The 24,997-nt window shown below is 32.9% G+C and overlaps 1 protein-coding gene across 2 annotated transcripts; it reads left to right on the top strand.

Moving 5' to 3' along the window:
* Positions 1–5,130: 5,130 nt before the first annotated feature.
* On the top strand, positions 5,131–22,027 carry LOC134694796 (probable E3 ubiquitin-protein ligase bre1). Of its 2 annotated transcripts, none has more exons than XM_063555856.1 (8): positions 5,131–5,260; positions 9,131–9,278; positions 10,588–10,712; positions 11,184–11,507; positions 11,823–12,077; positions 12,551–12,650; positions 15,704–15,890; positions 20,370–22,027. In XM_063555856.1, exons 2-7 carry the CDS (start codon positions 9,156–9,158, stop codon positions 15,875–15,877), a joined length of 1,101 nt encoding a protein of 366 aa, XP_063411926.1. In that variant the 5' UTR covers positions 5,131–5,260; positions 9,131–9,155; the 3' UTR covers positions 15,878–15,890; positions 20,370–22,027. The 2 variants fall into 2 exon arrangements, with proteins under 2 accessions (XP_063411926.1, XP_063411925.1); XM_063555855.1 differs by having other exon boundaries at positions 15,704–15,902.
* Positions 22,028–24,997: the final 2,970 nt, after the last annotated feature.

The raw sequence follows: 24,997 nt of genomic DNA, 5'->3' as shown, positions 1-24,997 counted from the left end.
GTATACGTAATCAGAGATCAACATTTCAATTAGATTGACCATTCCGCATAACTCCTACATGCACTTTGTCTAGTTTTCAGTTGGTTCCGACAGAGACATATACATGTATGTCTTTTATATGTCTGGTTCCAGGATTGCGATTTCACATTAAATATCTTCTCTGGTATATGGACGAACATAAGAGAATCAAGGAATTACTGACTTTGATGAGCACCTTCGTGTGCCATCGTATTTTTTTTAATTCTTTCACTTCAATATTTTTTAAGAAAAAGTATATGAAAATAACGGCTTTTATATTTTGGAGTATAAAAACTGTTAATGTTTTAAATAAAAATTTTAACAGATATTTGTATTATATAAGCGACTAGCATTGACTAGAGGTATAGTAGAGAGTTGAGATCTCAGAAACATGTTTAAACCCGCCCCATTGTAGCGACAGTCCTCTGGCCTTTGTCAGTCTTGTATGATTCTTATTTTTAGTTCCTTTAATATATTTCGGAGTTTAGTATGACGTTCATTATCACTGAACATAGTACATATTTTTGTTTAGGTGTGGGATTTTTTCACTGTATTGAAGACACATTATTGGCTTCGGCTGTTTTCTCCATGCTCTTTAATTTGGTCGGTTTGTTGTCTCTATTACACATTCCAAATTTTTATTCTCAATTTTATTATATTCAGTTGTTCACGATTTTGTGATTTCGCATTGATACCTTCTCTGTTCACGCAGTGCATGGTGCATTACGTTTGCGCGCAAAACTGATCACTACATTTGCGCGCAGCTTTTGGTTACGTTTGCACGCATTTATTTGACGGGTATACCCAGGTAAACTCGGGTAAATACAGGTAATTATACTAATTTATTTATATTATTTTCTGTTATTTACAAGTACAAGTACCCCCCTATCGTTAGTCTATGTCCTCTGCTCACCAACGAACGGACAAATTTCATAATGTAACAGTTATGTCTTTTCTTTTCTTTTCATTGATATACTACGCGGATAATCTGCCTCTCAAGTTTTCTAGCATTTGACTTGTGTTTATGTTCATAGTGACCATTTTAATGGCTGTTGAATGTTCGTCAGTTTTTATTCTGCTTTTCAATCTTTAACATTGCATCGCCAAGAAACAATAATTGGTATACGATGGATTTACTTTCCGTAGACAGTTTGGTTAATCTTGGCCCAGTAGTTTCAGAGGAGAAGATTTTTGTAAGCTTACTAAGATTTACGAAAAATGGTTAAAATTGACTATAAAGAGCAATAACTGCTAAATGAGGTCAACTGACCATTTCGGTCAAGTTGACTTATTTGTAAATTTTACTTTGCTTAACCTTTATTGCATTTTACAGTTTATCTCTATCTATAATAGTATTCAAGATAATAACCAAAAACGGCAAAATGTCCGGCCTTAAAATTACCAATTCAGGGGCAGCAACCCAACAACCGGTTGCTTGATTCGTCTGAAAATTTAAGGGTAGATAGATCTTGACATAATAAACAATTCCATTCCTGTCAGATTTGCATTTAATCTTTTGGTTACAGAATTATCAGCCAAAATTTACATTTTACCCCCTATGTTCTATTTTTAGCCATGGCACCTATCTTGGTTGGCTGGCCGGGACACCGGACTCGTTTTTTGAACTAGATACCCCAATGATGATTGTGGCCAAGTTTAGTTAATCTTGGTCTAGTAGTTTGAGAGGAGAAGATTTTTGTAAAAGATTACAAAAAATTAAGAAAAAATGGTGAAATTGACTATAAAGGGCAATAACTCCTAAAGGGGTCAGCTGACCATTTTGGTCATGTTGACTTATTTGTAGATCTTACTTTGCTGAACATTTTTGCTGTTTTCAATTTATCTCTATCTATAATAATATTCAAGATAATAACCAAAAACGGCAAAATTTCCTTAAAATTACCAATTCAGGGGCAGCACGCAAAAACCGGTTGTCTGATGCATCTGAAAATTTCAGGGCAGATAAATCTTGACAAAACAATTTTTTCTTACCATGTCAGATTTGGCAATACATAAACAACTTCAAGTATATACAATGTGACAAAACAACAGATAGCAGAGAACAATACATAATATAATAAAGGTACAATTAATTCACAATACATGATCTAATTTTCCAAGCATATTTCAGACAGTTACACAGTTTAATTGTGATTGATTTTGATTTTGCTTGAAGTAAATGAAAAAGTTTGAAATTATTTGGCCAAGATCAATAATATTTTGGCAAATGTTCTTGTCTCACAGTTCTGTAAGCTGGACATACAAGTATGAAGTGGTATTCATTTTCAATACAAGCCATATTGCAGCATATACATAGACGCATATGTCTAGGAATATTTTTATATCGCCCTAATTCTAAATTCAGTTTCAAAGCACCACTTCTCAATTTTGTAAGTAACTTAATATTAATAAAAAAATCTAAATAATTCTCTATTAAAAGTCTGTTTTGAGGTGTTTATAAATACATAGTTTTTCACAATTGATGCATACAAAGTTTGTAAATACTGGTCCTTTTTACGAGTTTTTATAACATCTAACTGTATATTTACATAATTCTGTGCAGTCCAAACATAGTTCAAACCAAGATTAAACAATAAATTACGAACACTAGACGCCTAATTCTGTTTACCCTTGTTTGCATCTTCTGATAAAATTGATAAACATCATAAACAATAGGTGTCTTATTTACAATAATATGAAGCCAATATTTCAAAATAATTTGTTTTCTTGAGACATACTTAGGCAAATGACCTAGTTCACCACATAAAAAACTTAAAGGAACATTTTTACCTTGTTTTAAAACAAATCTACAGAAACGGTTGTGTATTTGCTCTATATCATATGCACGATGAAACCCCCATATTTCAGATGCATAGTTCAATACGGAACCAACCATACTATCAAACAGTAAACATTTTTGACTTGTGGATAAAAAACACATGTTTTAAAGAGTTCAGAAGTGACGAAAGCGCTCTTGATCCCTGTTGAGATAATCTTTTTTTGGGTATGTAAGAATTTTCCATTATAATGAAGTATCATACCCAAATACACGTAAGAGTCCACTATCTGTAGTTCTGTACTTTCATACATGAAACTGAAGTTTGCTGGCTGCCATCCATTTCTAAAAACAACAATTTTGGTTTTGTCGGTATTTACCTCAATGTTTCATTTCTTACAATAGATTGATAGATTATCTAGTAATTTTTGTAACATTTCAGGAGACTTACTAAACAGTACATTGTCATCAGCGAAAAGAATTAAGTAAATTAGAAAACCATTGAGTTGTACAACGTCATCACTAGCATTTACGGACATATCTTCTATAATATCATTGATGAAGAACAAAAATAATAAGGGATACAATGGGTCCCCTTGTTTCACACAATGATGATTGTGGCCAAGTTTGGTTAATCTTGGCCCAGTAGTTTCAGAGGAGAAGATTTTTGTAAAAGTCAACAGACGACAACGGACGACGGACGCCAAGTGATGAGAAAAGCTCACTCGGTCCTTTGGACCAGGTGAGCTAAAAAGCTGCCCGCAAACATAAAAAAGACCACCAAATCCGCACAAACGTAATGTGCCTCTTCTCTGATGGACAATAAAGATCATCATTTTCTTGTGTGTACCAATTTATGAAAGATCTTGTTCTATGTGTAAAAATGAAATTGAAGAGGAAAGACATGTGTTTACTTGATGCCCTTTATATGCAGACCTTCGAAATAATTAAATTGTATAGTGAAGCAGTAAAACATGATGATCAATTTCATAACTTGTTTATTAACTAAAAGAGTGGATTTTTGGGGGGATTTTTTTCAGAAATGAAGATCTACGTCAGGATGTAGAAGAACAAATTGTTTAAGAAATAATTCATGGGGGCTTGAATATATCGTTATTTTACCACGGGTTGGCCCTTTATGACAAATATTTTACCCTGAGCGATAGCGAGGGGTAAAATATCGGCATAAAGGGACAACCCGTGGTAAAATCTAGATATATTCAAGCCCCCATGAATTATTTCGATTCTAATAGGACAAATACGGCAATTTTTTTGGACCGAAGCGCACTAGGTGGAGGCCATTATTTGCCGTTCCCATAAATTAACGCACTTTTAGATTGGCGTAAGTGAAAAAAGCAAACAGAATAAGGGACATGCTCAAACTATTCACAAAACTTATTTAGATAGATTTGGATGAATTTTAATGATAACTTACTTATATGTGACCATTTGTCGTCTATGTATATAAAAGAATGGGCTTATAACTCATTTTAGCATCGTTTGTTTACGTTTCCTTGTTGTTATGATTTTCGGTATCAAAAGCGTGTATTTTCCCGTAAAATGCTTAAATTATAACGTCATCATTCTATGACGTCGGGTACTTCATTCATAAAAAAACATATGACGTGGGAGTACGATCGGAACAGCCAATGCAATATATTCATATTTTACCACGGGTGTGTACTCAAAGCGTTTGAAGGACGTCATGTTAGAATTATTTATATACCGCTAATCCAAATAGATCTTGCCAAAACTTACATCGCGATGTTTGTTTTCTTTGATTCCGTATATTTCAATATCTCCATAATCTACAGCTATTGTCTTTGGGTATTATTAAAGTGAAAATGAAGTGTCACATTTTAAATTAATTGCATTATAAACAGTGAAATTAAACTGATGTTTTTGCATAGGCAAAATTAGTGTTTTTTTTCTCTCAATACATTGACATTGTATTGCCGGTTACTCGATTGTTTATTATATTTGTAAAAATAATATAATAATGATATTATATATATATATATATAGCTATCAAAAATTATAATTTTGTACGCTAGTCTACATAAGACGCACTCAGTGACGCTCGTATCAAAATATTTATAAAGCCAGAGACATCATAGTATAATACAAATAAATAAAGCCAAACAAGTACAAAGTTGAAGAGCATGGCGGATCCAAAATTCCATATTATGCTCCTTGTGAGCCATTTTGATAGAAATAAAGCCTCTTCTTCTTATATACATCTATATATGTACTTTTAAAGTCAAGAAATCACCTATGGATCGAATTCCGGAAAGTTAGATATGCACGGAATCGGTTTAGTAAATTCAACACGAATGAATACTTCCGTTTTCATTTTCTGAAAACGATTTCCACTTTCAGTTCAGCAGCAGGTTTTCCAACTTGCACTGTTTGCTGTCAAGACAAAAATGGTTTCTTGTAGTACAATATTTGGTGAAAACATAATAGGTAAAAAGACTTTATAGGTAGTCATGTAATTTTGAAGAACACTTTTTACCGGATAGAAATTGTTGTGCAACAGATATAAACATGATATTAAAATACCCAGGCAAATAGTATACCAACATCAATCTTCGCTAGGGGAATGAATCATAACACTTGGCTAGCAAAGATGACAAACATCATGAAAGCGAACAGTTATATACATCTATGTTTATAGGAATTTGGGACATGTATGGACCCACCTCTCCCCCTTTTTTGGGACTGGCTGTAAGAAGTGAAAAAGTTCATTGCAAATTATTTAGTGTGGCTTTTCTATGATTTTTTCTTTGCAATAGTTTCTCATGTCATGCTTCTCACTACTGCTTGAGATTGAAAATAATCACTAGAAACTAAGGGTACTTGTGTCTTTGTCAATATAATGTTAACTATATAGATATAGAATTATAGTTATCCCGTACCACTGTAAACTCGTACCAACGTCAACTCGTACCACTTTACAAAAACTCGTACCAATGCAAACTCGTACCACTGCTAACTCGTACCAACTTATTTAAATGCATTTAAATGGTGTTTAATGATGATCTATATAATTTACTTTCCCTCAATATTTCTCAAGCCTGTAAAATGTATATAATTTATAGTACAATTCCCAATTTGTAGATAATGTTCCCTGTCTATTGGATCGAAAATACTGCGGCAGATTTGCTTTGATGTCTCCTTTGAATAAACTCTTTTTTAAACTTTTACTGATAATCATTGAATTTAATTTTTAATCATTTCAAATTAATTTTTCATGAAAAAATCCTAGCAGTTAATCAAAATAATTTCCAAAATGAAATTCTTACTTTTTATAAATAACAAGTTACAATGAAATGTAACTGTTTCCTGTTCCCGAATTTTCCCGCCAAAAAGCACATGGCTTTCAATAATTGTAAACATAGCATTCGATTTGTGATCATGGATTACCAGCATTAAATTAATTGAATTTGGATATAGATATTCAACTTAAGGTACAGTTAAAGCAATGTTTTACTTTCTTCTGGATTATAATTACTTTGAAAGATCAGCTTAAAAAATAAAGCTTTTAGACAAACTTTCGTATTTTTTGTCTATTAAAACCCAGTATAAAATTCAAGTAATTCAACATTAGTTTTATTAAGTTTACAAAAAAATACCATAAAATATTCGTAGTTTTTAATATATTTTTGATGGTACGAGTTTGAAGTGGTACGACTTCCCAGTGGTACGAGTTAACTTTTTTGGTACGAGTTTACATGGTACGAGTTTCCGTTGGTACGAGTTAACTTGCTTCCATAGATATACATGTAGGAAGATGTGGTGTGAGTCAGCAGAGATGCAACTAATCGTCGGACCTAAGGGGCAGAATTTATGCAGGTCCGGCAAAACTCGTAGCTGTGCAGGACCTGATCATGGCTGATGGCCAGCAATATTTAAGTCCGCTTGGGTCCGCCAAAACTGAAATCCCTGTCGGCCCAGGCAGAGTATTTTGTTTATAAAATTGCGATCATCTTTAATAAAAGTAAATGTCCTGTTCCCCTCATTTTCTAACTCTGGGAACCAGTGATTCCGCCCAGTAATAGTCTTTTGTACCTTGTCCATCTCGCCCCGAACAATTCTCTGTATTTCCGTCATGTTTTTGTTTTAGAAATTCGCTCTCTAGGAAGGAGGTCTATTAAGCATAGTTGATACATTGTAAGTTCAGGAAATATGTCATGGCCGATAAAATTTGTAAGTGGGTCGAAACCCGATTTTGAATTTGAACAGAATGAAACTACCAATGACTATCTTGTTTCCAAGTACTCTTGTGAAGAATAACTTTTAATCAGATCAATATTAATATGTACATGATGTAATGTATTATTCAATAAACTACAATTGTTATGAATCACAGGTTATTTTAAAATAATAATAATATCAACAAAATCAAAATTAACGTTTGTTCAATAGCATAATTTCATTTGATTTTTGAGTGAAAATATGGGTCTGGCAGAAATTTAATGGGTCTGGCAAAACTTGGTACCCTGTAGGCCCCATTGTCTGACAGGAAAAAAAAACTGTTTGCATCTCTGTGAGTGCCAATGAGACAACTCTCCATCCAAATAACATGTCATAGACAATTAAGTGATTATCAATGGTTTTTCAAACTTGAGGAAGTAACTTAGTTTCTCAGCCACACCACAGGGACTCGGTTAGCAGATTAAAATTTTGTAAATCAATGTTTTTAATTTATTTTTTATTATTTCCTGTCTATTTGCATTACTATATTAACGTATTTAAAGTTGCAATCACTATTTCTTTGTTTTCTGGCAATGTGCAGTTTACTATCCATATATCCATATACTGAAAAAACCTAAAGGGATCTAAGTCGCCATCTTGAATTGCCTTCCCTACTTTAGATAAAAAATAATTAAAAATATGAATAAATTACTATATATATCTGTATATACCTTACAACAGCCCTCATTTTCTTCCGAAATGATTCTTCTATAACATCCATATTTTGATTTGTGGATTAACAGAACCCTTACGAAGTTTCAGTTGCATTCGTGTCAGAATATTCAAATTTCCCGGCGAAAGCAACGTATCATTCGGAAACTTCCGGGTTGATGCGTTTACCACAACGATAAATCCATATAAACAGACGAGTGCTGTCCCTTGATTTATTATTACATATCGAGCGCAAAGTTAACGAATAGAACCTTTCTTCAAACGGGGTAACATAAATCATTGACTTGTTCGAAGACACATCAATAAAATAAAGAAGTTACTAAAAATATTGATACGTTCAATGGGATTTATAAGGTTTACTAACAGTACCAGGATATAAAAAAGGGGGAGGGCCGGTTGGTAGGTCAACTTGGAGTAATACTTTCATGACTTTGAAAAAGTATTTTGAAAAAGTATATTAACTTATCATACATGCATGTATGAAGTTCAATTGGAAGGCCCCTTTTCCATATACATACATACTCCTCTGATTATATAAGTGTAAGTGTTGTACTGCATAAATCCATGATTTGAAAAATATCAGGATGTCAGAAATACAACCCGCTGGTTTGGGACAATCATTTGATATTTTCAATGGGCGGAAGGATAGGAGGATAATCTGATATTGAAACAATACATGCACTAGCCGTTCAAAGACATTTTTGTTTGATATTTAATTAATATGAAGGATATCTTGGTGTGGCGTAGGTATGAAGTTAGGGGACAGCACTCGTCTGTTTATAAGGATTTATCGTTGTAGTAAACGCGTCGACCCGGAAGTTTCCGAATGATACGTTGCTTTCGCCGGGAAATTTGAATATTCTGACACGAATGCAACTCAAACTTCGTAAGGGTTCTGTTAATCCACAAATCAAAATATGCATGTTATAGAAGAATCATTTCGGAAGAAAATGAGGGCTGTTGTAAGGTATATAGTAATTTATTCATATTTTTAATTATTTTTTATCTAAAGTAGGGAAGGCAATTCAAGATGGCGACTTAGATCCCTTTAGGTTTTTTCAGTATATGGATATGGATAGTTAACTGCACATTGCCAGAAAACAAAGAAATAGTGATGGCAACTTTAAATACGTTAATATAGTAATGCAAATAGACAGGAAATAATAAAAAAATAAATTAAAAACATTGATTTACAAAATTTTAATCTGCTAACCGAGTCCCTGTGAGCCACACTGGTCTCAGGACTGTCAATCTTCATTGAGATTGTAGCTGAGAAACTATGTTGAGTGTCTGCTGGGCACCTTTTGACTGAAAAACCATCCATAATCTTTGAGTATTGAAGATTTGCCAGATGATGGTTTTTATCTCAACATTATATACTACATGTATAACTTGGTTTTGTTTCAGATCTGAGTGTATCCTGAACAAGTAAATGAAGTTTAAGGCCACTGATGAGATGAGTGGTGATGGAATTTATCAGACTACCGGTACAAGAGAAAGTAAAAGCATGATTGATTTATTGTCATCACCCAAGTTAAAAGGAGGATGTATGGTGGTAAGGCCACAATTAGAAATATTTTGGTTTGCCCAAACCCTACCCAAAGGTTGAGACAGTAGGTAGGCAGCTAGGCATTTTCTTTTTTTTTCAAAAAGAGAAATTGAAGTTTTGGGTGTTTTCATTAGTCTTCATGCCTATCTGATTAAAAAAAAACTTCTTCAAATCAGGACAATAAAATAATTTGAGTAGGCAGCTTTTTTCTGGGTAGGTAGTGTTTGGGCAAACAAACCTTTTCTTTTTTATGGCCTAAACAACTGCTTCATGGTTTTATAATTTGTTTCATTTCTGGAAATCTTTTTTTCTGTATACTCATGTTGACTTTTTTGTGATAAAGACCAAACAGAAGTATACATGTATGTGTGGTTCCAGTTCCGGACCAACCCTACTTTAAACCCTATATCTGTTTTTCTTACAACCACCTTTCACATTGAAAAAGGAGCCACACATTAACTTTTATTTGGTCTTAAAGATGATTTGCCACACTCTTTATCTGAAGGTTCAGATGACACTCTCCTTTCCGTTACCAAAATTTACAATAAAAGACTTAAAAAACAGATTCAGATTAAATTTTGAAATTCATGATATTGGACACAGAAAGTCATGACCAGAAATAACCCCTCTCAGAGATATCCTAGCTTAAGTGCATATTAATATTGTGTTCATTGCTCTGGACTCAACTACTACTGAATTAGGATCTTCAGAAACAACCTTTCTTTTTTCAATCGGAGAAGGAAAACAGTGCATGGTGGCTTGAGAGGGAAGGCCTGGCAGCATCTTTATCTTTGAATTTTTTCCATTAGACATGTTAGATTAGAAATTTTAAGTTCAAATTGTTCATACTTTTATTAATATCACTGTCACAGTAAAGAATACATTATGTAACATGTGTAAGAAAAGAAAATGTTGAGCTATAGTTTACACGAAACAGTGATCGTTTTTGTGCAGGATAAACTAGAAATAATGGTTGCTCTGTAGGTACTTACTGACAATTCCCTAATGACAGCAGTGTTGATTGTCTATTTTCAGAATTCAATTTGCCGAATAATTCGTACAATATAGAATTATAATTTTCCAACCACTCGCTCAACATTGTAAGGAAGTGACGGCGCCCCTAAACGCACAGATGACGGTGATAAAGGCGCGTATAATTGACAAGTTTTTTCCGGTGACAGATGAACTCCAAAGTGGTCTTTTGCTTTGTTCAACAAAATGCATGCTAAAATATTTGTTCTTAAGATGCTTATGTCATTTAGTTATTCATGTTATGGTTGACTATTTCAAATAGTAATATATATTTCTTTTTCAGATTGGATTGATTGTCTTTTACATATTATCTCAGTTTGCTGGAGCCCTGTTTATAGTATGCACTTCACTGTTAGGTATTGTGTTATTATGTTTGCCAAAAATAACAGGACAATCTGGCAGTTCAAGGTAAGGTAACGTTTATATGCCCTGAACTTTTCAGAGATTTAACTAACACTAATTTTCTTAACTACCCCTACCTCTAAAGAAGGGTTACCAAAGATTTCAATATAAAAAATATGCACATGTATATTTACTGGGAACCAGTACATGTATGTAAACAAAATTAAATTTCTATAAATATTTAAGATCTCCCCAAAAGAGGTGTGGTTTGAGAAACAGCTGTATATACAAAGTGCAACCCACAGTCACTTTCTATACAAATCATTGGTATGTACGAAAAAATTGTGATTCATAAAATTTTGAGATGAATATAAGTTCCTTCCGTTGCAATTGTGATTCATAAAATTTTGAGTTGAATCTAAGTTCCTTCAATTGTAATTGGGATTCATAAACTATTTTTTTTAAATCCAGCTAAAATTCTTTGAATATAATGCTTTAGAATTTGTGATATCATTTATAAGTCATTTTACATTGCAGAAGAGAAACAGACAGGGAATCGGAAAAAGTAATTACACGTCTGAGGAAAGAAAATGACAAGTATCGACAAGAAAGGGACAACACTCTGCAGCGATTATCTCCCATGACTTCATTGAAACATGAAAAAGAAAACCTCCAATCACAAATAGAAAGACAAACTCGTACAACAGACAATTTACTAGATGAGATAGCACAGCTAAAAATAGGACAAAAAATACATCAGCGAGAAAAACTACAGTATGCAGAAGAATTGTATGCAGAAAAAGACACCAGTAGAAGGAAATGTTTGGAGATAGAGAGAAAATGTCAGGAGACTTTGGACAGGTAATGATATTTCTTTACATGATTATTCTATTATAAATAATAGTTTTAACTTGAGGGTCTGCATGGGGTTTACAGAATGGAGAATAAGGGGCAAAAATACAGATTAAAGAGCTCGAAAAATAAAGTGAACAGAAAAATGTTCATGGTGTTTGAACCCCCCCTTTTTTTGGACAATCAATGCATTTGAATAGGGACATGTAGTTGGACCCCCCTTTGTCCTGGGTTAGGAACCTCCTTTTAAAATTGCCTGGATCCGCCCCTACCATGTATATAGTCAAAGAAAACTTAACATCAAATACAATATATGTTTTTCAGGAATAATAAAGATACAGAAAATATCAAAACCGCTCTATTTCAACAAGAATTAGAAAGTCAAATGTATAGAGATCAAAGTTCAAGTCTGGCAGAAAGGTTAAGGACAGCTATGGCGGAAGGGCAATCAATTGCAACTCAGTTACAAGCAGCTAGGATAGAAGTTCAGAAAGAAAGCAGAGCATGTGAAGAATATAAAAAGTCTGCAAAGAAAGCATTTGACTCGATGGAAAAAGAAATAAAAATGTTGGAAAATAGGTATGTGAATATAACAAAAATAGTGTGGATTTGTTTATTTTAGTGGGTACCTTTTTAATGGATTGAGTCTTTTACACATGAGATTTTGTCTGGCGTAAAAACAAATTTAATCCTGGTATCTATGAGCGGCAAATTTCAAGGATGATTGTTTTAGTGGTTTTGTCAATGTGAACATACATTACAAGCGTATAGAAAAAAGTACTATATTTAACGTTTAGATTCCTAGTTCAAGGTTCAAATCAGGCATGGATTCAGATCTAAAAAAAAGGTTAAAATCAGGCATGGATTTAGACATAAAAAAATAGGATTAAAATCAGGAATTGATTCAGATCTAAAAAAAAAGGTTCAAATCTGACATGGATTTTACAGCTTTTCCATGTACATGCATCACCACTTATTTTTGTGATAGTTCAAGCTAAGCCGTTTCAAATGTGATGTTGAAGATAAAATGATGTTTTTTTTTGTATTTGCAGACATAAAGACACTGCAGAATTAGAAAAAGTTAAGAATGAGAATAACTCGTTGAAGGTAGAGAACAGAAATCTTAACCAGCGAGTCATAGATTTAGGCAAGGTTGGTATAAGTACTAGTAAGATGGTCAATAAAAAGTAGGTAATACCAAACACATTATTAAAATCCCCTGGTGATGATTCAGTTTTTCATGGACCTTCTTCAGAGGTAGAACGATGAATTAATATTTGCACATTATTCATATTATGTCTGAAATTATCCATTTCTAGTTAATTTGTCAGCTAAATGGCAAAACTAACTTATAGATGATTATCATGAAGGAAGACTGTTTTATGCCAAGTGGCAAATTAACTTCAAATTCAGGATGTGAACATGTAAATGTGATATGATAATGAACCCTAAACAGGAACTATGTTATAACGGCAATCATCCTTATCACACACATCTTCAAATAGACTGTCCTTATGCAAATTAAAAGGTAAGCTCCGCCCGATCAGTTGAAATAACATTGGTAATACCTGCACGGAAGAATGGGAAATAAAATTGCCGTTTCATGATGAACAAACAATTAAAAATGTCTTGCATGTTTATCTTTTTACCGATTTCACGTAACATGGTGAATAGCAAACCTTTTTCACGGCTACATGTAAAATAAAAATGGCAAAACATGTTGCACCAAAATAACCCCACCACCGTCATTGAAGAGACAGCAACACAAAACTAGAGGCTCTAAAGAGCCTGTGTCGCTCACCTTGGTCTATGTGAATATTAAACAAAGGAAGCAGACGGATTCATGACAAAATTGTGTTTTGGTGATGGTGATGTGTTTGTAAATCTTACTTTACTAAACAGTCTTGCTGCTTACAATTATCTCTATCTATAATGAACTTGGCCCAGTAGTTTCAGTGGAAAATGTTAATAAAAATTTACAAATTTTATGAAAATTGTTAAAAATTGACTATAAAGGACAATTACTCCTTAGTGGGTCAATTGACCATTTTCAGATTTGCTCTAATTGCTTTGTTTTTTTAGTTATAAGCCAAAAACTGCATTTTACCCCCATATTCTATTTTTAGCCGTGGCGGCCATCTTGGTTGGTTGACCGGGTCACGCCACACATTTTTTAAACTAGATACCCCAAAGATGATTGTGGCCAAGGTTGGATTAATTTGGCCAAGTAGTTTCAGAGGAGAAGATTTTTGTAAAAGATAACTAAGATTTACGAAAAATGGTTAAAAATTGACTATAAAGGGCAATAACTCCTAAAGGGGTCAACTGACCATTTCGGTCATGTTGACTTATTTGTAAATCTTACTTTGCTGAACATAATTGCTGTTTACAGTTTAACTCTATCTATAATAATATTCAAGATAACAACCAAAAACAGCAAAATTTCCTCAAAATTACTAATTCAGGGGCAGCAACCCAACAACGGGTTGTCCGATTCGTCTGAAAATTTCAGGGCAGATAGATCTTGACCTGATAAACATTATTACCCCGTCAGATTTCCACTAAATGCTTTGGTTTTTGAGTTATAAGCCAAAAATTGCATTTTACCCCTATGTTCTATTTTTAGCCGTGGCGGCCATCTTGGTTGGTTGACTGGGTCACGCCACACATTTATTAAACTAGATACCCCAAAGATGATTGTGGCCAAGGTTGGATTAATTTGGCCAAGTAGTTTCAGAGGAGAAGATTTTTGTAAAAGATAACTAAGATTTACGAAAAATGGTTAAAAATTGACTATAAAGGGCAATAACTCCTAAAGGGGTCAACTGACCATTTCGGTCATGTTGACTTATTTGTAAATCTTACTTTGCTGAACATAATTGCTGTTTACAGTTTATCTCTATCTATAATAATATTCAAGATAATAACCAAAAACAGCAAAATTTCCTCAAAATTACAAATTCAGGGGCAGCAACCCAACAACGGATTGTCTGATTCGTCTGAAAATTTCAGGGCAGATAGATCTTGACCTGATAAACATTTTTACCCCTGTCAGATTTCCTCTAAATGCTTTGGTTTTTGAGTTATAAGCCAAAAATTGCATTTTACCCCTATGTTTTTAATTTTTAGCCGTGGCGGCTATCTTGGTTGGTTGACCGGGTCACGCCACACATTTTTTAAACTAGATACCCCAAAGATGATTGTGGCCAAGGTTGGATTAATTTGGCCAAGTAGTTTCAGAGGAGAAGATTTTTGTAAAAGATAACTAAGATTTACGAAAAATGGTTAAAAATTGACTATAAAGGGCAATAACTCCTAAAGGGGTCAACTGACCATTTCGGTCATGTTGACTTATTTGTAAATCTTACTTTGCTGAACATAATTGCTGTTTACAGTTTATCTCTATCTATAATAATATTCAAGATAATAACCAAAAACAGCAAAATTTCCTCAAAATTACTAATTCAGGGGCAGCAACCCAACAACGGATTGTCTGATTCGTCTGAAAATTTCAGGGCAGATAGATCTTGACCTGATAAACATTTTTACCCCATGTCAGATTTCCTCTAAATGCTTTGGTTTTTGAGTTATAAGCCAAAAACTGCATTTTACCCCTATGTTCTATTTTTAGCCGTGGCGGCCATCTTGGTTGGTTGACCGGGTCACGCCACATATTTTTTAAACTAGATACCCCAATGATGATTGTGGCCAAGTTTGGTTCAATTTGGCCCAGTAGTTTCAGAGGAGAAGATTTTTGTAAAAGTTAACAACGACGACGGACGACGCCGGACGCCGGACGCAAAGTGATGGGAAAAGCTCACTTGGCCCTTCGGGCCAGGTGAGCTAAAAAGGGGGTCAATAATGACCAGTGTCAATACAGTCTACCAAGCCCCAAATTGTCCCCTCCTCACATGGTTACGAATAAAAGTAACAGAATATGATTGATTTAATTATTTTCTTGGATACCAATTTTCAAGGATTGAGGAAAAAATATTATTTTGTGGATATTTAATTTTGTGTTTTGCCAAAATTTACATAAAAGCGTGAAGAAATTCAAAAATTTTGGGCATGTGAATTTGTGCCCCACAAAATACAAGAATAATAATATCAATGATAAGTTATAGATCTATGGTAGAAAAAAAATTCCAAATCAACTTTGCTGAAAAGATTCACTTCATTTGATATAGAACAAATTTACATTTTAGGAGTCCGAGGTTCCACAGTGCAGTATATGTATGGAACGAGAACGAAATACATATTTAGACCCATGTGGTCACACTCTGTGTATGGTGTGTGCCACAGAAGTAATGTCTCGCAACAGAAAATGTCCAGTCTGTAGAAAACACTTAAATAAAACAGGAGAACTTTATTTTAGTTGATAAAGGAGAAAAGGTATATTTTGAGGTAAAGCATTAAAATTTATAATAGCTTACAACTTAACATGACTAAAAGGAGATTTGGAGGGATATTAGGTAATCATTCGATACTGTGAAAACACTACAGGGGTTCTCAATTGTTAAAAAGGGTGGGGGGGGGGGGGGGGGCAATTCTGAATCCCCATTATTGTTTTGTAAGAATCATATATTCTTGTTATAAAAGTGCTTGTAATTTTTGTGTACCGCCTGACTTTCTTCCTGATTTTAAGCAAAATATTTGACTTTTACACTTTCATTTTTTATTTCCCAAATCCTGCATAATAATACAATTTAGCCTAAGGGCATCTAGTATTCTACAATGTCTTAATTTTCAGTTCAAATGTTATTCATCATTTTTATATACAAGTACTGATACACTGACCAGACACATTTTTACTTTATCATAGTTTTGACTTTCTAAAAATTGAAATTTTTATTTTGTTTATTTTATCAAAATTTAATGTAAAATTCAGCAAAAAGCTAATAAATGTTGTTTTGAATTTTTAGAGAAATGGCATAGTGCTCATGCATTAATTCCCAAGAAATGGCAAAAAATGTGACAGTAACAGGTTCCCAAAAAATAAAATCTTTCATTCATTATTTTAGTTGTGATTTTGCTTGACAAATTTTTGCAAACACATGAATAAGATCTCACTTTTTTGCAAGTATTCAGGAATTCACTAGAATAGATGAATGTATTAAGTTAAAGGAGTAGGTTTGGTGAGGGCTGATTTTGGTCCCAAATTTCAGGTTCATCTGACGAAAGATTTTGAACACTTTTAAACACTTAACCCTTTCAAGGCGAACAATGCGTTGAGGCATCCCCGTAGCCAGGCCGAACAATGTGTTGAGGCATCCTCGTAGCCAGGCCGAACAATGCTTTCAGGTATTGACAATCACGTGATAATCATATTTTTTTTGTCTTTTAACTCATTTCCCCCCGTAAAGCTACGTTTAACCAATACATATATAGGTTTTCAGGAAGCTAGTATATCACAGTTAAAGAATACCAATGCTGACTGAATTTGATACTTTATATATACTTCAATACAATGAAAGATCGGTAGCGTCAACAAACAAAATATGCCGCCGCCATTTTGTACAATACATGTGATGCGAACATGTGACCTTTTTCGTCGAGAAAAGTTTATTTGGAAGGAAAGTAAAATTTAATTTCATGAATATTTTGATTAACATTATGATACAAATTACGAAAAACGATTTTAACAATTGCACGGAGAATAAAATCAAGTAATAATCCGACTTCCGTCGGCGCGGTAATTGGATTTTTCCCACGAGTGCAAAAGGTCGCACTCCTTTTATGGAAGTTCTAAATAAAACAATCCAATCACATTCCTCTCTCACTTGTCGATGTCAAGGACGCAAAATTATAGTAAATATTAGTAAAATGTCGTTTCATGGTCTGTAACATTCTGAGACACAAAAATGTCCGATAGTTCAGAGGAGGAGTTTGAGGGATTTTCGGTGGGAGAAGTAGAACTTCTTGGTCAACGGTACAAAATGCATTGACCTCAAAATGACATCGGTGATGATTTCATGATCACTCCTGAAGTGATGTTGAAAGAGAATGGGTCAGCGAACTTTCAGACGAAAATAATGACAGCTGGCAGATGTAAATAATGCCCCTGATGCCCCCAACAATGACTGATGGCACCAAGAATTTCATGTATTGAAATTTGAAAGAGGTCTTCCCCATTTATCCCAGAGGTATTATACTGGTCCACAAAACATACGAGACCCAAAGAAGGATATTTTTTCTAGATGTTTCTATCTGACAACCAAATAATTGATAGTTATAATGAGATAAGATAAGACATTTTTATTCCAAAGATAGGATATTTTGATTCCAGAGATAAAATATTTTTATTCTAATTAAAGGGCCCATGAAGAGCAAAGTAATATTGCAATGATTTGATAATTAACATAAAACCGGTAATGTTTTTATAAATCATATATAAATGTGAATATAATCATCTCAATTGTAAGATGTTAAACCGCAGCCAGATCAGAGCCGCACACATATATTAAAGTAAAAAAGCCATAACAATTATATTTTTATATTAACAGGCAATTATTCTCATATTCAATATATATGTACTTTGATGGAAAAAATTAAATCTAATTGTATGAGCTTTAGAATTTAGGACAAAAATGTTATATTTTCTGACAATGTACATATATTGTTTTTATCCTGAAATTTATTAATCCCAACACTTGAAGGTTTTATCATGTTTATAGTTATTAAAAATATAAGTCATGGTCTCTAATTTTTCAAAGAAATGACCGAAATTATGCAGATAATAAGGTATCTACACTTCACTGATACTCACCAGCAAGTTGAGCAAAGATGGGAGGCTAATAATGATGTATCTTACAAACTCAGAAATTAAAGACCCCCTTAACAGACAAAAATAAGAGACCAACATGTCCCCAAACGATAGGTGACGATTCATGATACCTTACAAAGGGAGGGATGCATTCAAGCAATTCATGCCTCCTAAAACAAAAAAATGGGCCATCAAACTTTGGGTGTTGGTAGTGTCTGACACAGTGTATGTCATATTGTGAAATCTACCACGTCAAGACAGATCAAACACATGTAGGTTAACTCTGTTTGCCAGTAGACTTTGGGAAACAAGATAAGGTGTCACATATGCTGGGCTAGGGTAGCTATTAAAGGTACACAGGAAAAAAGGTTTCAAAATATGGTTGTGTTGAATGTAGAAAACCCCTTTGCCTACCCCATTGCTTCACTGTCTCCCACTGATAGTATAGGGATTTCGTGTAGAACGAGTGAGGAATATGAAAAAATAATATTTTCAAATTGTATTTATTAATTAAAATTAAATGCACAATGATGGAAAATGAAACTGTACTGTCCCTGAAAAGAAAAAAGTAAAATAAAACTACTAAAATTAAAGCTGGAGTTTATAAAAATTAAAGAAGCAAGTTATAATATCATTTTAAACCAATTACAAAAGATTATGTAACCAGAGACATATAATACAATATATGTCTCTGATGTAACTAATTAAGATTTGGAACACATTTTACATATCAAATATGATTGTTTTGGCACGGATTTCAACCCGGCTGCACATTTCAAATGTTGCCAGCCTCCGTTCACGTTTCATTAATCATTATTACTTGCTTCTTTAAATTTTAATTTTTATAAACTCATGCTTTAATTTTAGTAGTTTTACATATTTTAAAATTTTAGTTTCTGTTTAACATTTTACTAAAAGATTATTTTAAAATATCATATGGGTATATTTTTAATTTATAAAAAAATAATTCTTTAAATTTGCATTAAAATTTTATAATAGTATTAATTTCTATCATGTTTTTCTTTTACAGGGACTGTACAGGTTCATTTTCCATCATTGTGCATTTAATTTTGCAATGATTATTATGTATCATTATTTAATAAATACAATTTGAAAATATTATTTTTCATACTTTTCACTCGTTCTACACGATATCCCCATTTTATCGATAATTTCCGTAGATATTTCACGTTTTATACCTGATCCAATGGCATTCTATATGAAAACCGGATGTGGGTACGTGCAGCCTAGAACGGCAATTTGACTATTCGTACCCGCATGCGGGTACGCGCAGACACTGCCTTTTCTAAAACGTCATTTTTTTCCCATTCACACGTCAAATTAATTCAGGCCAGGCAAACTGCGCGCGGAAATTTGATCAGGTCACACAACGTCGCGGAAAAAAACAATTCAGTAAGGAAAGTGTTAATTAAGTATCTATTTCAGTTGATTCAAATAGTTGAAGTGCAAGATTTTAACTGATTTATTCATTAAAAACGCTCCAATTCAAGCTTAAATAGGAAAAATCTATCAAATCTGGCAAAAAATGTCACTTTTCAGATGGTTTTTATCAAAATTGAAAGTGGCCGCATCCGTGTTCATCCTCAAGCTTTATATATCTTATGTTTTATCATCAAATACAACTTACATTTCAATATTAAGAATGAACACAAATGCGGCCACTTTCATTTAAGGCAGAAACCATATAAAATCTAACTAAAATGCTAAAATTGCTAAGATTCAGTAATTTAGCATGACTTAATAATGCTAATACCTGATATATGTGCACTGTATTGCCCAAAACAGCACATGTTTATGTAGCAGAACCATTACACTTTCATAACTAACGGTTTACATTTTAACAATTTTGTAAAACTGCTATATTGCGGCCAAAAAGAGGTCTTACTGGACCTACTCCTTTACAGTAGATAGTTTTGTATTCTTCTCTCAATGTTTGCAGTAAATAAAGAGAATATATGACGCCAACAAAAAAAAATGTCTTGCCATTTGCCAAAACCTTTATTTAAGTGAACAAAAAGCAAATTTCAAATTTCAGAATTTAATATTGTTGTTTTTGATTTTTTATATATATCTATTTATATTTACAGGGCCAAATATAACTTTATCGGAACCTTCTTCTGGTGTGTGTATTATCTTCATAGTGAACATATTACCATACCAAAAGAGTGGATGCACAAAGTATGAATGTGTGAAGATATCAAAAGAAAGAAGCCAGCACTGTGGTATAGTCTACTTACTGGTATTTGGATAACAAAAGTCCATGTATTTGGATATCAAAGTTATTCCAAAGCAAGGTTTCAAGATCTGACGTATTTGATTTATCTTCAAGACATGTTTGATATTTTGTAAATTGTCTGTCTAATACTAAGGGAGCTACCATTTGATTTTTATGGGGGGGGGGGGGCTAGGATGAAATTTGAAAAAAATAGGCAGGACAGGAGTTTTGAGTAAAAAAAAAAAGGCAGGATGAGACACTTGCAAAAAAAATTATGTAAAAAAAGGCAGGATAAACTAAAAAAAAAGCAGGACCGGATAAAGTGAAAAATAAAAAGGCAGGACAGAGATAACAACTAAAAAAAAATGCAGGACAACATTTTTCATCATAAAAATCAAATGGTAGCTCCCTAATCCATTTTGAATGAAGAACATAACAAGCACTTTATGTATTTGGACATACAATTGTAAACATAATTCAAAGGAATGTTTTTAGATCAGACATATCTAAATTATCTTCAAGACATGTTTGAAAATTATTTTATATTGTATGTCCAAATACATGAAGTGCTTGTTATGTTCTTCATTCAAAATGGATTAGGGAGCTACCATTTGATTTTTATGGGGGAGCTAGGATGAAAATTTTTATATTTTATATTGTCTGTCTAGAATATGGCTGATCCAGTCCGAATGAAGTACATAGGAAGTGCTTGTAGGTTTTATGTATTATGAATATATACATAATTCCAAAGCAAGTTTTCCTGATCAGACATGGTGTAGAAATGTGTGGGTTTCATACCCGGCCAAAATTGCAGTCGAACTCTGACCAATTTTTATACGACCGCATTTTTTGGTCGTATATTGGTATGACGTTGGCGTCGTCGTCTTCCGAAGACATTTGGTTTTAGCACTATAACTTTAGTAAAGGTAAACAGAAATCTATGAAATTTAAACACAAGGTTTATGACCATAAAAGGAAGGTTTGGATTGATTTTGGGAGTTTTGGTCCCAACAGTTGAGGAATAAAGGGCCAAAAAGGGCCTAAATAAGCATTTTTCTTGGCTTTTCGCACAATTACTATAAGTAAACGGAAATCTATGAAATTTTAACATAATTATGACCACAAAAGGAAGGATGGGATTGATTTTGGGAGTTTTGGTCCCAACAGTTTAGGAATTGGGGTCCAAAAGGGTCCAAAACTAAGCTTTGTTTGATTTCATCAAAAAATGAATTATTGGGGTTCTTTGATATGCCAAATCTAACCGTGTACAGTATTTAGATTCTTAATTTTTGGTCCTTTTTTCAAATTGTTTTACATTAAGGTCCAAAGGGTCCAAAATTAAACTTCGTTTGATTTTAACAAAAATTGAATTCTTGGGGTTCTTTGATATGCTGAATCTTAAAATGTACTTAGATTTTTGATTATTGGCCCAGTTTTCAAGTTGGTCCAAATCAGGGTCCAAAATTAAACTTTTTTTGATTTCAACAAAAATTGAATATATGGGCTTCTTCAATATGCTGAATCTAACCATGTATTTAGATTTTTATACGACCGCAAATTTTGAAAAAAATTTCGTCGTATGTTGCTATCACATTGGCGTCGTCGTCTTCGTCGTCGTCGTCGTCCTATGCGTTGTCGTCGTCATCGTCCGAATACTTTTAGTTTTCGAACTCTAACTTTAGTAAAAGTGAATAGAAATCAATGAAATTTTAACACAAGGTTTATGACCATAAAAGGAAGGTTGGTATTGATTTTGGGAGTTTTGGTCCCAACATTTTAGGAATTAGGGGCCAAAAAGGGCCCAAATAGGCATTTTCTTGGTTTTCGCACTATAACTTTAGTTTAAGTTAATAGAAATCTATGAAATTTTGACACAAGGTTTATGACCACAAAATAAAGGTTGGGATTGATTTTGGGAGTTTTGGTTTCAACAGTTTAGGAATTAGGGGCTAAAAAAGGGCCCAAATAAGCATTATTCTTGGTTTTTGCACAATAACTTTAGTTTAAGTAAATAGAAATCAATGAAATTTAATCACAATGTTTATGACCATAAAAGGAAGGTTATATTAAGTATTGTGCAATAGCAAGTCTTTTCAATTGCACAGTATTGTGCAATGGCAAGAAATATCTAATTTCACAATATTGTGAAATAGCAATTTTTTTTTTAATTAGAGTTATCTTTCTTTGTCCAGAATAGTAAGCAAGAAATATCTTATTGCAAGATTTTTTTTTTAATTGGAGTTATCTTTCTTTGTCCAGAATCAACTTAAATCTTTGTTATATACAATATACAATGTATATTCACTTTTTACTACCAACTGATAAATTTAAATAATCTTTACCATTCAGTGATAACAAGCAGTTTTTTTTACATCTTAATATTTTATGATGTATTTAAATGAGTAATTATTGTTGCAAACTCCATTAGAATATTTTAATTGAGATTAGTTTTGGAATAAGGGTGTGATTAAAAATTGGGTTCAATTTTTGTCATTTGAAATTTCATAAATAAAAAGAAAATTTCTTCAAACATTTTTTTGAGAGGATTAATATTCAACAGCATAGTGAATTGCTCTCAGAGAAAACAAAAATTTAAAGTTCATTAGAACACATTCATTCTGTGTCAGAAACCTATGCTGTGTCAACTATTTAAAGGGAAACTTCGCAAAAAAATCAAAAATTGATATTATGTCCATTCTGTATAAAAATGCTCAAATTTATAAATATTAAAGTTTTATTCCGCTAGATAAGAGATCACCATCGATTTTAAATTTTGAGTATCAGTTCTCGGCCTTCCGCCATTTTGTTATCTTGTCCAAATAAAAAATTACGATATGTCTATAAACCACAAAGAAACAAAACTACAGTAACCGATGTAGTCTTAATTACGTGTCGATATCTTGTCAATCGTACGGTTGTTTTATCTGACTAACTTACTTGATACGGACAATGTTCTTATTTTTTTAATAACCATATAGTCTAGTTTTTTTAAACTGTTAATATTGGAATCGGTTAAAAAGTCAAAGTTCAAATCATAAATAAGTGTTCCGTGAAAATTGTTTTCGAAAATCTAATTCGTTCATAATTCTTTAAAGTAATATACTTTATTCAAATAAATTAGGATCTTCGTTCCACTGATCACCCGCATGGCTTAAGGTATTACTCCCAAAGGTATTGTGAGGGGTGTAAGGTGACACGTCCAGGTATTCAAGCGATTTCCTGTCGGGCTTGCAAGTTCATGCATCGTTTCACTTCTGTAGGTATTGATCAGTGTACACGGCCGATAACTTATAACTGAACTATCAGGTGCATGTATAATATACATCTCTGCCTTGCGTGTCCGAAAGTGATATAATATACTAGTCATTACTTAACTCATACGCTTGTTTATAAATAAAATTTCTGGTGTAAAGAATATTATTTATAAAAAAAAAATGATACAAAAAAAAATAAAAAAATTGAAGATATATATAGATTATCGGATTTATCCAATCGAGATAGTTAAATTATCAGTTTTAAAGTCCGAGCCGCCTCGGCGAGGACTTTAAAATTTATAATTTAACTATCGAGATTGGATAAATCCGATAATTCACGAGTAACTATGTAAGAATCTGTTTCTCTAATGATTAAAAAGACATTTCCTTTTTTGTTAACCGAAAATCCCCTTCGAGTGCCTTTCACACTGCACGAAGTTGTCAACTTCATTAACACCTGTTATCATATTTTGATTCATCCAGTTAGCTAAAAAGGTCATGACCCTTAAAATCATCCAATGATCTTTTGAGATCGCCAGCAACCACACGTTGATTAAATTTTTTTAAACAATGGTTTCGGAAAGGGGTAAATTTCCATAGAATTAGAGAAATACAAATATACGTATTTTTTCCAAGGGTAAATTTGGGAAAATCAGAGACATATAATTGTATTATATGTCTCTTGGAAAATGTAATATTTACTCGTTGTCAATAGTTGTCGTTATTTTTTTGACAATTGTTTGAATATATAAGAGAAAGATCTTGAAATATTTTCTTTTTATTACATCTATTTATTTTTCAGTGTAGGACATTGTTCATAAGCTTTGTTAAATGAAAAGTTATCAAATTTTAATCATGCAAAGGGGACATTTCTTGGCACCATGAAGCCATTTAAGTACAAAGTCACTTTGACATTTTGTTTTCAGAACAATTATTTGTTCATCATTGATATTTATTGAATAAATTTTAATTACAAAGTTGCTTTATATAAAAGAGTTCAAGAAAAAAACAAAAACTTTCTTTTTAAAACTATTTTTTCTTGTTTAAAGAAAAATACTCTAAAAACTGAATTGTGACTTTTTGTCCTGTGACTTTTTGTCCGTGACTTTTTGTCTGTGACTTTTTGTCCTGTGACTTTCTGTCCTACATTCGTTGGATCATTCCAGAAATGTTGATTAAAAAAATGTGCGCACTTGTCGACGTATCATTTATACGCCCGGATAGAAAGTTACCGAACTACAGCGCA

This window comes from Mytilus trossulus, chromosome 13 (assembly GCF_036588685.1).
Source record: "Mytilus trossulus isolate FHL-02 chromosome 13, PNRI_Mtr1.1.1.hap1, whole genome shotgun sequence".
Taxonomy (NCBI): domain Eukaryota; kingdom Metazoa; phylum Mollusca; class Bivalvia; order Mytilida; family Mytilidae; genus Mytilus; species Mytilus trossulus.
The sequence above is the reverse complement of the archived record's forward strand: the minus strand, read 5'-3'. Positions and strand labels throughout refer to the sequence as shown.

Excerpts from the sequence above, each read along its gene's own strand:
- LOC134694796 (XM_063555856.1), top strand. The coding sequence starts at position 9,156 with ATGAAGTTTAAGGCCACTGATGAGATGAGTGGTGATGGAATTTATCAG. Across the intron at positions 9,279-10,587 it reads TAAAAGGAGGATGTATGGTG|ATTGGATTGATTGTCTTTTA; the intron begins GTAAGGCCACAA and ends TTTCTTTTTCAG. Across the intron at positions 11,508-11,822 it reads TGTCAGGAGACTTTGGACAG|GAATAATAAAGATACAGAAA; the intron begins GTAATGATATTT and ends TATGTTTTTCAG.